We start from the raw sequence: 14,942 nt of genomic DNA on the forward strand, positions 1-14,942 counted from the left end.
ATAGTTTAATCAAATTACAATAAATTCGAGTTATGATTGAGTTATTATGGCGTATACATGATTTTTATAATATTATTTTTCACACGTATAAAAATCGGTGGTACATATCTTCAGAATTAAAAAATATTATTATTTTATTTATAATCCCAATTATTTTCCCCTACAGGAAGTTTTCGTCTTACTTATTTTTTTTGGGCAAAGTTTTATAGTAACTCAAATTGTAATCCTAGTTATTTCCTAAAAGGTAGTTTGTTTACATTTTAATTCTAAAGGAACTAAAGGGATAAAACATCTATTTGATTAAGGTCAGAATAAAGTATTGAAGTGGTTTGATAATTTGATAGAAATGACCAATGAGCTTGCAATATTTTTCCTTAGTTCTTCTGCAAATTAAATTCTAAAACATTTTCTTGAACTAAATAGAATAATAAATAAAGGTGTTTGAAGTATATCTAGTAAAAATTATTTCCTATCTTGTGTAAATGGGTATAAGATGAGTAAAATGCACCATTCTGCCCAGACCAGTTAATGCAATCAACATCTTATGTAAACATGCATGTGCCATACATGTAGATCACAGGAGTCTGACCTTCTATCCGTATGCATACAACATGTCCAACCAGACAATATATAATAAAAAAGAACAGGAATGCAATGCCTGTTGAAGACTCGATTTTACCTGCTCTCGCTTCGGCTCATTTTTTTAAAACAATTCGTAATGTCAGGCAATCAAACCGCTGTCGATTCACTCAGGACTCATATATGTTTTTTCTTCAATCTAGTCGTTTTGATTTTCATAAATACTCCCACAAAACGATATAATAGCCACTTGTTTTGAATATTAACATTGGTTAGGTTTTTGTGTGACGTCTGCGCATGGCGGCAGTGACAAAATGGAAATGGACGAAAGTAATGTAAATATTGGAAACAAGTGGCTATGATATCGTTATGCAAATCAAAATGACTAGATTGAAGAAAAAAGATATCTGAGTGAATCGACAGAGGTTTGATTGCCTGACATTAGGAATTGTTGAAAAAAAAACCGAGCCGAAGCGAGAGCAGGTAAAATCGAGTTTTCAACAGGCATTGCATTCCTGTTCTTTTTTTATTATATATTGTCTGGTTGGACATGGTGTATGCATATAAATACGGATAGAAGGTCAGACTCATGTGCATAGATAGAGCCAGTTATCTACACCTTGGGATGTGTCATCACCTGTAGAGAAGGCATAATTGAACTTATAAAGGCCTGTCTCTAATACAGACTACAGAGGTATAAGAAGGCTTTTACAATACATGTACCTCTGTGAAACAGATTGATTAAAAATATGAACAATCGTCAGTTAATATTCAACAAAATAAAATGAAAACAAACGTCAGACTCAAAGTCTAAGTGCCTTTTCGATGTAATTATATATCAATACTAAATTACCAAATTATTGTAGAAGAAGCAGTGCCAAGAGAGGTTACGCCTACCTTTATCCCTTGAAATGAAATTTCATATTAGATAAAAAAATATTGCAGAAACAAATTACATCATTTAAGACAGTTCAGTAAAGAACATGTTAAAGAGTGTCACTACATTGCTACAGAAACAAACTACATCATTGTTTAAGACAGTTCAGTAAAGAGCATGTTAAAGAGTCGGCTATGTCACTGCTGTCAGGGCCATATTTCCCTCAGTTTCATACATTTGTAGCACACTGCATGGTGTAAGTTTAATATTCACAAGTTAGCAACTACAACAATCTGATAAATACATATACCGATATTATTTTTTATTTCCAGGTTAAACTTACAAACTGCATGCATAGTGTAGAGGTGATAAAACCAAAATGGATGTTTCAAATGAGTTTATTGACAACCTTGTGAAAAATATACAGTTGTTGTGTCACAAACATGTTCCTTTTAATGATAATTTAGAAATTATTGGACATTTGTACCTAAATGTTGACGGCAGTGAACGATTGAATTATATTGTAAATGAGAGATGTAGAAAGACAAATCATTCTTTAATTTTTACTAGCAACAGTTATCATGCTCCACCAGGCAATACCAGACCCGTTTCAAAAGAAAAGATTAGAAAGTCACCAAAAAAGCATAAAATATCTCCCAATAAAGAAATTGAAAATCCATGTAAAGTTCGAAGGTTAACTAGATCATTAAGTCATGAAGACGCTGCTTCCTGTGTAGATGATTCATTGAATGTGTCGTTTGATATTCCAAACGAAGAACAGGGGGGAGTTATTGAGAAATCAGCTTTAGAAAATTTCATAATAATTGGACCTTCTACTGAAACAAATTACATACACAAAGAAATTGACAAATCATTAGAAGCAGGTACGATATATTTCAGTGTATAAGACAATACCTTTTGCTACATAAAGTCAAGATTCGTTATGCTATTGAAGAATATAAAAAAAAAGACATTTTAAATATTCTGATTAGAACAAATTAATATTTGAATACTGTTGGAAATGTGATCTGGTCAGATGATTTGCAGGATCTTTCTGAAATGAGTGTGAGTGAATACATAAAGCTCTTGTCCAGTGTCCCTGGTTTGCTTCCATGTCTCCAAGCTATAAATAAATGACTTAACAATTGTGTTGAACAGCAGATAAATGTTGTTTCTCCACACTTGTTGCAATTGGAGAATGCTTCAAGCTTTAGAAATCATGACTGTGACAGTCTTGTTAGTTCCCCCTTTATTATCGACAATAGTGCCCAGATATTATCATCTTGTCCACTCCTTTTATAATACTTCATCAATATTTATCAGTTCATATTTTATATATATTAGTTATCATATTTTTTAATGCAGTTGATGATAGATCGTTAGAAAATGATTCTCATGAAGTACCAGAACTATCTACACCAGCACCACTAGAATTGGATTCCATTAAAACAGAAGAACTATATCTTCAGCAGAGTGAAGATACGGCAGAGGAATTAATATTATGTTTGTATAATTGATACCTTTACATTGTAATTTTAGATTGGATCCAAGGATAACCTGTTCTGATTATTATTTGTGAGAAATGTCTTATACATTTTTATACGCCCACATTTTCATGTTGACGTATATTGTCGTTACCCCTGTCCGTCCACAATTTGTTTGTGGACACTCTACAGGTCGCAATTTTTATTCGATTTTGACGAAACTTAAAATATAGGTCTATCACTCAAAGATCTCGGTTCCTCACCATATTAGCATATATCGGACCATAAGTTCATGGATTATGGCCCCCGATTGTATGAAAAATCATGTTTTTACCTTGTGGTCACAATTTTCATCTGATTTTGATGAAACTTGAAATGCATGTTCATAACTCAATGATCTTGGTTCCTTTCGATATTTTCGAATATCGTATCGTAACTTCCAGAATTATGGACCCTGATTGTACGAAAAATCGTGTTTATACACCCACATTTTCATGTGGACGTATATTGCCGTCGAGCTCTACAAGTCACAATTTTTATCCGATTTCAATGAAACTTGAAATATAGGTTTATCTCCCTAAGATCTCGGTTCCTTTCGATATTGGCATGTATCGGACCGTAACTTCATGGATTATGGCCCCTGATTGTACGAAAAATCACGTTTTTAGCTTGTGGACACTCTAGAGGTCACAATTTTGATCTGATTTTGATGAAACTTAAAATGCATGTTTATAACCAAAAGATTTCCTTTCAATATTCGCGCATATCGGATCGTAACTTCCTGAATTATGGCCCCTGATTGTACGAAAAATTGCGTTTTTGACATTTGGTCTCTCTAGAGGTCACAATTTTTATCCGATTTAAAATAACATTTGATTATATCACCGTTACACCGTAATAAAGGTTGAGTTCGAATTTCGTGAAAATCGGACCAAAATTGCCAGACAAAACGGCCGCCATTTATATGCGAATAGTGTAAAAATATTATATATCAAGGTTGCGGACCCTGTAGAGGTCACAATTTTAATTTGATTTTGATGAAACTTGAAATGCATGTTTGTAACCTAAAGATCTTGGTTCCTTTCGATATTTGCGCATATCAGATCGTAACTTCCTGAATTATGGCCCCTGACTGTACAAAAAATCGCCTTTATTAGCTTGTGGTCCCTCTGGAGGTCACAATTATTACCCGATTTAAAAAACCATTTGATTATATCACCGTTACAATGTAATGAAGGTTGAGTTTGAATTTCGTGAACATCGGATCAAAATAGCCGAACAAAACGGCCATCACTGTATATCAAGGTTGTGGACCCTTTAGAGGTCACAATTTTAATCCGATTTTGATGAAACTTGAAATGCATGTTTATAACTCAAATATCTTGGTTCCTTTCGATATTTGCACATATCGGATAGTAACTTCCTGAATTATGGCCCCTGATTATACGAAAAATAGCCTTTTTATACGCCCACATTTTCATGTGGACGTATTATGCCGTCGCCCCTGTCCGTCCGTCCGTCCGTCCACAATTTGTTTGTGGACACTCTACAGGTCACAATTCTTATCCGATTTTAACGTAACTTGAAATATAGGTGTATCTCCAAAAGATCTCGGCTGCTTTCGATATTGGCATGTATCAGATCGAAACTTCATGGATTATGGCCCCTGTTTGTACGAAAAATCATGTTTTTGGCTTGTGGACCCTATAGAGGTCACAATTTTTATCCGATTTTCTTAAAACTTTAAATGTAAGTTTATAACCCAAAGATCTTGGTGGACCCTATAGAGGTCAAAATTTTTATCCGATTTAAAAAAACGTATTATTATATCACCGTTACACCATAAGGACGACTGATATGATATGGTATATCAAGGTTGTGGACCCTATAGAGGTCACAATTTTTATCCGATTTTGTTGAAACTTGAAATGTAAGTTAATAACCCAAAGATCTCAGTTCCTTTCGATATTCGCGCATATCGGACCGTAACTTCCTGAATTATGGCCCCTGATTGTACGAAAAATCGCGTTTTTAGCTTGTGGACCCTATAGAGGTCATAATTTTTATCCGATTTAAAAAAACGTATAATTATATCACCGTTACACCATAAGGATGACTGAGTTCGAATTTCGTGAAAATCGGCCCAAAATTGACAGAAAAATTGGCCGCCGTTCGTTCCCAAATAGCGTAAAAATATGGTATATCAAGGTTGTGGACCCTATAGAGGTCACGATTTTTATCCGAATTTGTTGAAACTTGAATTGTAAGTTTATAACCCAAAGATCTTGGTTCCTTTCGATATTCGCGCATATCGGACCGTAACTTCCTGAATTATGGCCTGTGATTGTACGAATAATCGCGTTTTTAGCTTGTGGACCCTATAGAGGTCATAATTTTTATCCGATTTAAAAAAACGTGTTATTATATCACTGTTAAACCCTAAGAACGGCTGAGTTCGAATTTCGTGAAAATCGGCCCAAAACTGACAGACAAAATGGCCGCTGTTCGTTCTCAAATAGCGTAAAAATATGGTATATCAAGGTTGTGGACCCTATAGAGGTCACAATTTTTATCTGATTTTGTTGAAACTTGAAATATAAGTTTATAACCCAAAGATCTTGGTTCCTTTCGATATTCGCGCATATCGGACTGTAACTTCCTGAATTATGGCCCCTGATTGTACGAAAAATCGCGTTTTTAGCTTGTGGACCCTATAGAGGTCATAATTTTTATCCGATTTAAAAAAACGTAATATTATATCACCGTTCCACCCTAAGGACGGCCAAGTTCGAATTTCGTGAAAATCGGCCCAAAACTGACAGACAAAATGGCCGCCCCTCGTTCTCAAATAGCTTAAAAATATTGTATATCAAGGTTGTGGACCCTATAGAGGTCACAATTTTTATCCGATTTTGTTGAAACTTGAAATGTAAGTTTATAACCCAAAGATTTCGGTTCCTTTCGATATTTGCGCATATCGAATTGTAATTTCCTGAATTATGGTCCTTGATTGTAGGAAAAATGACTTTCTTTTTAGCTTGTTCTCTATCCATCTCTCGAAAATGTGGGCGTATTCTGCCTGGCAGCTGCTGGTTTAGCTTGTGGTCCCTCTGAAGGTCACAGTTATTATCAAATTTTAAAAACCGTTTGAATATATCACCGTTACACCGTAATAAAGGTTGAGTTCAAATTTCGTCAAAATTGGACCCAAACTGTTGGACAAAATGGCTGCTGTTGTACGCGAATAGTGTAAAAATATTGTTATCAAGGTTGTGGACCCTGTAGAGGTCACAATTTTAATCCGATTTTGATGAAACTTGAAATGCATGTTTATAACCCAAAGATCTCGGTTCCTTTCGATATTTGCGCATATAGAATTGTAACTTCATGAATTATGGCCCCTGATTGTAGAAAAAATCACTTTCTGTTTAGCTTGTTCTCTATCCATCTCTCGAAAATGTGGGCGTATCCTGCCTGGCAGCCGCTGGTTTTAGCTTGTGCTCCCTCTAGAGGTCACAATTATTATCCGATTTAAAAAAAACGTTCTAATATATCACTGTTACACTGTAATGATGCTTGTCTTCGAATTTCATGAAAATTGGACCAAAGCTGCCGAACAAAATGGCCGCCCCTCGTACGCAAATAGTGTAAATATATGGTATGTCAAGGTTGTGGACCCTCTAGAGGCCACAATTTTAATCGGATGTTGATGAAACTTGAAATACATGTTTATAACACAAAGATCATGGTTTCTTTCGATATTCGCACATATCGGATTGTATTTTCCTGAATTATGGCTCTTGATTGTACGAAAAATCCTTTCTTTTAGCTTGTCGACTCTCTGGAGGTCACAATTTTTTGTCCGATTTTAAAAAACGTTTAAATGAATCACCATTACACCCTAATGATGAGTTCGAATTTCGTGATAATAGGACCAATACTGCCGGACAAAATTGCCGCCCCTCGTATGCAAATATAGTGTAAATATATGGTATATCAAGGTTGTTTAATGTGGACCCTCTAGAGGACACAATTTTGATCTGATTTTGATGAGACTTGAAATACATGTTTATAACCCAAAGATCTTTGTTCCTTCCGATCGTAACTTCCTGAATTATGGCTCTTGATGGTACGAAAAATCGTTTTTTACATGCCCACATTTTCATGTGGACGTATATTGTCGTCGCCTCTGTCCGTCCGCCCGTCCGTCCACAATTGTTTGTGGACACTCTACAGTTCACAATTCATATCCGATTTTGACGAAACTTGAAATATAGGTTTATCTCCAAACGATCTCGGCTGCTTTCGATATTGGCATTTATCGGATTGAAACTTCATGGATTATGGCCCCTGTTCGTACTAAAAATCACGTTTTTAGCTTGTGGACCCTATAGAGGTCACAATTTTTATCCGATTTTGTTGAAACTTGAAATATAAGTTTATAACCCAAAGATTTCGGTTACACCCTAAGGACGACTGAGTTCGAATTTCGTGAAAATCGGCCCAAAATTGACAGACAAAATGGCCGCCGTTTGTTCTCAAATAGCTTAAAAATATGGTATATCAAGGTTGTGGACCCTATAGAGGTCACAATTTTTATCCGATTTTGTTGAAACTTGAAATGTAAGTTTATAACCCAAAGATTTTGGTTCCTTTCGATATTTGCGCATATCGAATTGTAATTTCCTGAATTATGGCCCTTGATTGTAGGAAAAATCACTTTCTTTTTAGCTTGTGCTCTATCCATCTCTCGAAAATGTGGGCGTATTCTGCCTGGCAGCCGCTGGTTGAATTTTAACGTGGGAAAATTATCCTTTGCCATCGTATTTTTAATCACCAATGAATAATACAGTAAAATGTTACATTTATTTCAATTGGGATTGAATATTGATATGTTTAGCTGCGTGTGTTGCTTGTTTTAGTTTATATAAATTAAAAGATTTGTAGGCCTGTACATTTTTGTGTATCCAATTAAATACACATTTTGCTCAAAGACTTTACGTAGTCTTCCAAACACTACCGGGAATGGAGGCGGAGCTGGAATCTCAGTAGTGTAAATATTTTTAGTTCTTGTAGTGTACATGAGAATAAATTGTGAACGGCGGCTTGAAGATTTGTCTTTAGATTAGATTTCGTATCATTTGCTGCCTCAGGGATTAGAATTGTTTGCCAGTAAATGATGCTGAAAATACCCACAAAGAGCGTTTTAGAGCGTCTAGTTTTCAAAAAATTTCGTCCCCCGAACCCCTCTTTACCAATAGTCGCCCGCGCATGGACTGTCCCCACCACTAATTTTGGTGATCTGCGCCCCTGCCCCCTATAGAGGACGACTGAGTTCAAATTTCATGAAAATTGGCCCAAAACTGACAGACAAAATGGCCGACCCTCGTTCTCAAATAGCTTAAAAATATGGTATATCAAGGTTGTGGACCCTATAGAGGTCACAATTTTTATCCGATTTTGTTGAAACTTGAAATGTTAGTTTATAACACAAAGATCTCGGTTCCTTTCGATATTCGCGCATATCGGACCGTAACTTCCTGAATTATGGCCCCTGATTTTACGAAAAATCACGTTTTTAGCTTGTGGACCCTATAGAGTTCATAATTTTTATCCGATTTAAAAAACCATATTATTATATCACCGTTACACCCTAAGGACGGCTCAGTTTGAATTTCGTGAAAATCGGCCCAAAATTGACAGACAAAATGGCCGCCGTTCGTTCTCAAAATGGCCGCCGTTCTTTCTCAAATAGCGAAAAAATATGGTATATCAAGGTTGTGGACCCTATAGAGGTCACAATTTTTATCCGATTTTGTTGAAACGTGATATGTAAGTTTATAACCCAAAGATCTTGGTTCCTTTCGATATTTGCGTATATCGAATTGTAATTTCCTGAATTATGGCCCTTGATTGTAGGAAAAATCACTTTTTCTTAGCTTGTTCTCTATCCATCTCTCGAAAATGTGGGCGTATCCTGCCTGGCAGCCGCTGGTAATCCGATTTTGTTGAAACTTGAAATGTAAGTTTATAATCCAAAGATCTTGGTTCCTTTCGATATTCGCGCATATCGAATTGTAATTTCCTGAATTATGACCCTTGATTGTAGGAAAAATCACTTTCTTCTTAGCGTGTTCTCTATCCATCTCTCGAAAATGTGGGCCTATCCTGCCTGGCAGCCGCTGGTTTAGCTTGTGGTCCCTGTAGAGGTCACAATTTTCATCAGATTGAAAAAAAAAGTTTTAAATATATCACCATTACACCCTTATGACGACTGAGTTCGAATTTCGTGAAAATGGTACCAAAACCCCTTGTGTGCAAATGGTGTAAATATATGGTTTATCAAGGTTGTGGACCCTCTAGAAATCACAATTTTGATCTGATTTTGATGAAACTTGAAATATATCTTTATAACCCAAAGACCTTGGTCCCTGTTGATATCCATGCATGTCAGATCGTAACTTCCTGAATTATGGCCCTTGATTGTACGAAAAATTACTTTTTGTTTAGCTTGTTCTCTATCCATCTCTTGCCTGTCAGCCGCTGGTTGATGACTGTTATGGCAAATAATACATGTATTTCAATAATTATTATGCCAAAAAGGATTAATGTGCTTTGGGGCTTCCGGGAAGTTAATTTATATCTTTTACATATACCTGTATTTCAATGATTGTAACATAATTACGGTTCTGATTGCTATAAAGAAAACTTTTACAGACATTTTAATACTTTTGTCTATTCACACTTTTATTATTAACACTGCAGACCACAATTATTATGGGATCTTTTTGAAACTTCAAAGGAAGATTTTCTTCTGATTTTGAACGATTTTCAATAGTTACTCCTGAGGTACCCCCTTGGATCATTTTGAAATCTTGATTATTTAGTTGGTTCAAAAGATTTTCAACGATTTCTAACAATTTAGGTCACATTTAGCTCATTATTTTCCTGATGACATTTGGTTTTTAATTTACTGTATGTATTACTTACTGTGGCTAGGTACATGTAGGGAAATATGTATCATAATAGATTTATTATGGAATCTGTTGTTGCTTTTGTTGCAGGCTCAGAAGTATTGAAAGTGGAGGAGGATAGTGATCAAGAACTGAGGTAAGCTTTGAACAGGTTATTTGGAATGGTGCCAAAAGATTTTGATATTAACAGGGAAAATAAATCAAGCATGGCCATAATTCAAGTGTTTCTGTTGAGCCTTAAGTTTTGAACCTGTTGTATTGTGTTACAATGTACCAATATGAAACGCCCAGACCTTGCAAGCATGATTTAAAGATACATTATGGGAGATTAGATAAAGAGCTGGCAGTTCTCACAATAATAGTTAAAAACTAGATACTGTAATGGGAATTTGCTGAAAATTTTAGTCAAATTGATCCACTAAGAACCAAGATTTTAGCAATTGAATTTTCCGCCTAGCCTCGATCATCATTACTAAAGTCGGTAGGATAAAAAACATAGTCTCGATTATCCATTTCATGATTAAATTATGAATGGAAGTCGAACAGCAAATCAGAACCTAATCCATTAAACATCGCAGGCTAGCGATGACATCGAGAGTTGATTATGGTCTGGATAAGTTAATTAATGTCTAATAATTTAGGCCTAAAGAAAGACCTGCAAGGGGCAGATTTAGCTCTTGTATAATGTATGTTTAAAGCAATAGGTCAATATTGTTACAACAATATCAAGTAATTACGTCCTAAGTTACTGTTGAGTTGTGCTGTCAGTGCTGAAGGGATTGTCATTATAAAAGTTTATCTTTAATTTATCTAATGAACTGCAATGCGACAACCTATATTAACTGTTGTTGGCATTCATATTTTTTATACGCCCACATTGAAATGTGGTCGTATATTGTCGTCCTTGTCCGTCCGTCCGGCGTCCACAAGCAATTGTGGACGCACTAGAGGCTAAAGTTAAATCCGATTGACTTTAAATTTATACACAGTGTTTAAGGTCATGAGATGAAGACGCCTATTGATTTTCAGCGATTTCCGATAATTAATGGCAGAGTTATGGCCCTTGATCACTTCAAAAAATCTTGTGGACGCTCTAGAGGTCAAAGTTAATATCCGATTGACTTTAAATTTATACAGTGTTTAAGGTCATGAGACGAAGAAGCCTATTGATTTTCAACGATTTCCGATATTTACTGCTCGAGTTATGGCTCTTGATCGCTTCAAAAAAATCTTGTGGACGCTCTAGAGGTCAAAGTTAATATCAGATTGACTTTAAATTTATACACAGTGTTTAAGGTCATTAGACGAAGAATCCTAGTGATTTTCAGCTATTTCCGATAATTTCTGCCAGAGTTATGGCCCTTGATCACTTCAAAAAATCTTGTGGACGCTCTAGAGGTCAAAGTTAATATCCGATTGACTTTAAATTTATACAGTGTTTAAGGTCATGAGACGAAGAAGCCTATTGACTTTCAACGATTTCCGATATTAACTGCCAGAGTTATGGCTCTTGATCGCTTCAAAAAAATCTTGTGGACGCTCTAGAGGTCAAAGTTAATATCAGATTGACTTTGAATTTATACACAGTGTTTAAGGTCATTAGACAAAGAATCCTAGTGATTTTCAGCTATTTCCGATAATTTCTGCCAGAGTTATGGCCCTTGATCACTTCAAAAAATCTTGTGGACGCTCTAGAGGTCAAAGCTAATATCCGATTAACTTTAAATTTATACACAGTGTTTAAGGTCATGTGACGAAGAAGCCTATTGATTTTCAACGATATTTACTGCCAGAGTTATGGCTCTTGATCACTTCAAAAAAATCTTGTGGACGCTCTAGAGGTCAAAGTTAATATCAGATTGACTTTAAATTTATACACAGTGTTTAAGGTCATTAGACGAAGAATCCTATTGATTTTCAGCTATTTCCGATAATTTCTGCCAGAGTTATGGCCCTTGATCACTTCAAAAAATCTTGTGGACACTCTAGAGGTCAAAGCTAATATCCGATTAACTTTAAATTTATACACAGTGTTTAAGGTCATGAGACGAAGAAGCTTATTGATTTTCAACGATAATTACTGCCAAAGTTATGGCCCTTGATCACTTTGAAAAATCTTGTGACGTTCTAGAGCCACTCGAGGCTAAAGTTATCATCCGATTAGGTAATTATTTCCATTAAAAGTATGGTAAAATTACTAGAAAAATACTGGATTCTCTGAAAAACACCAATGGGACGCGCACGTGACAAAAATGTGAGGATAGTCTGCCCCCTCGAGTGATGTAAGGATGTGGAAAAATAGATAAATTAGTTTGAATATGTTTTTTGTTCAAATATATCATCAGATCACACTGTTTGCACGTGGGAATGCATCTTTTTCATTAAGGTCCTTGGTTCTCTTTTTAATCGCACACCAACAAAAACCAAAGCAACATATTGAAATAAAATTATACAATGTGTTAGTCCCAAAATGATCAAGTTTGAGTATTTGTTGAGTGGACATTCAACTCCATTTCCCTCTTTTTAATATAATTATAATATTTAATACTTTTCTATAGGTTTGATTCACAAGATGATAATATTGACTATACAATAGTTGAAATGGGTACAAAAAAAGGTAGATCAATGCTTGTTGATAGTATCGGATATAGTTATAGTGTTAGGGTGAGTCTACATTTTAATATAGAATATAATGTGAATTACTAAGTCAAGTCAGAATGTGAATTTTAAATACCATTTAATTGAAAATGTAAAATTGGTCGAAGCTGAAAGGAACCGCCCTATATTTCAATATGGAAATTAAGGAGAAAAATGTAAAGAAAAGTCAATAGTTTCATTCTGAAAGTTTTGCATTATAAATGTTCTTCATTCATAATGTGTACATGAATTTTATTTTTAATTTTCAGAGAAGAACAGATAAATCTATTCAATGGACGTGTACAATACGAAATAAGTCTATAAAATGTGCTGCATCAGTTGTACAGATAGGAGAATCATTTACGCCGGGACCCAATCCTCATACTCATGAACCCAAACCAGGACTGTTAACTTCTACTTTAATCACTGCTGAGGTAATGCATATCCTTAGACTAAATTTCCTCTTGATCAATATTTCAGTATGAATTTGAAAAGAAAAATACATCTTTGATCTAGAATGAGAGCATTGGTGAAAATAACACTGGACAATATAACTTTGAACATAATGCCCAAAATTAATTTGAGTAGAGACCTCTGTGTTAAATTTTATGTGAGCTAAAATGCACGACTTCGATCTCAGATGCAGAGAGTGTGATGGCATTTTTTGAAATCAAAATCACTGTACATGTAATACATTTCTATATTCTGATGTGAATACAATGTTATCCTGTGTATTTCATCTGAAGAAAGCTTTTAATTGAATATCTTCATTTTTCAGGCAAGAGCTCAAGCTAACAATGATTTCTTTACACCAACTAATGAAGTAGTAGAAAGAGCTATGACGGTCAAAGGGGGAGAAGATGACTCATTTTTACCGAAACAGTGTAATTTAAAAAGAATGATAAACAGATATAGACAATTAAAACGCGTTTCTTTATTTCCAGTGAATTCTTCGTGATTACTGTTGTGCTTTATAACACATAAAACAAACTGGTACATCAAACAGAGCAGAGTGAATATGTTTTGTGCTAATGAAGTCAAACAGATAATTTTGGAAACTTTTGTGTATCAACATGTATTACAATATTTCACTTATTGAGAAAAATATTAAAGGAGAAACCCTAATTTTTGTCAATTCTACAAATCAGATGAAAGTTTATGTGTTCCCTAGAAACAGTTGTTGTTATTTGTATTTTAGAGGAGAGCCGAAAAAAGTTCCCCTTAATTAACAAATTAGAAAAAATGGTCCCCTAAAAAAGCTCTCCCAGTTTTGATAAGAAAAGTGATTTAGAAATTAAGGAGAGTGAACTGAAATTAAGGAGAGTGATTAGTTGTGTGTATGGGAAATGGTTCTGAAGATCAATAACTGCATGTTAGGGGTTCATTCCTGGATTCATAAATGATAATAAACCCCCCATGACTTTGTAAAGGAGAGTGATTTTCAATTTTAAGGAGTGGGAGAAAAAGCTCCCCCCCCCCCCGGTCGACATTCAGGTGAGCGGCTGGCACTTGAGAGCGATCACTCGCCGTAAAAACAAAGACTGCTAGAAAAAAGAAAACCTTGTCTACGATATATGATCAAAAATATTGAAAAAGGCTAAAAATATTTTAAAGAATGTAGTTTGCTTTATTTGTGAAATCAAAACTTTTATCTTTCGTGTTATGACTATGTCATTAAAAAGGTATTTTAGCCTATTATAACATTTTTATACTCCCATATTGCGTATATTGTCGTCGTCCCCGTCCTTCTGTTCGGCATCCACAATTGCTTGTGGACGCTCTAGAGGCTAAAGTTAATATCCGATTGACTTTAAATTTATACACAGTGTTTAAGGTCATGAGATAAAGAAGCCTATTGATTTTCAGCGATTTCCGATAATTACTGCCTAAGGTTGCAGCGATACCCCGGGGATGCCGCATTATCGCGATTATTTTTTTTCAAGTGATATCGTATCGGCCAAAGTTGAATAATCGCAATCCCCGGTATTTTAGGATTTTTTTGGGCGGAGGTCGGTGCAATAAATCCAAAGTTCATTTTCACCGGTGCGGGGGCCGGATCGAATTCGAAATAATAGTTTAATTACTACTTGTAAAATTATACAATAAAAATCGGTGAGAGAAAGTTCCCGAAACACATTTTGTAAACAAAGCCGCACGCGACATCGGTGTACCGTAGCAACGGTGCGGCGAATCCCCGGTTAACAAGACTGAAAATATTATGTTTATTTCAATGTTAAGTTAGTACTGTACGTCTGGTTGTTTAACCCGCCAAAACAAAGCAACCAAGTAACTCGACTTAGTCATCCAGCCGCTTTTTTCAAGTTATGAATCCGCACTCAGGTTCATCGATATGATTTTTTAAAACATACTTTGGGTGGTTTTTAATATTTT

At 35.2% G+C, this 14,942-nt stretch overlaps 1 protein-coding gene across 1 annotated transcript; it reads left to right on the plus strand.

The window, feature by feature from the left end:
* Positions 1–165: 165 nt before the first annotated feature.
* LOC126815577 (uncharacterized) lies at positions 166–14,246 on the plus strand. The gene is made up of 7 exons (XM_050541291.1): positions 166–244; positions 1,789–2,340; positions 2,822–2,959; positions 10,005–10,050; positions 12,473–12,578; positions 12,821–12,985; positions 13,330–14,246. Exons 2-7 carry the CDS (start codon positions 1,836–1,838, stop codon positions 13,507–13,509), a joined length of 1,140 nt encoding a protein of 379 aa, XP_050397248.1. The 5' UTR covers positions 166–244; positions 1,789–1,835; the 3' UTR covers positions 13,510–14,246.
* The last annotated feature ends 696 nt before the right edge of the window (positions 14,247–14,942 follow it).

This window comes from Patella vulgata, chromosome 3, assembly GCF_932274485.2.
Source record: "Patella vulgata chromosome 3, xgPatVulg1.2, whole genome shotgun sequence".
NCBI classification, from domain to species: Eukaryota; Metazoa; Mollusca; class Gastropoda; family Patellidae; genus Patella; species Patella vulgata.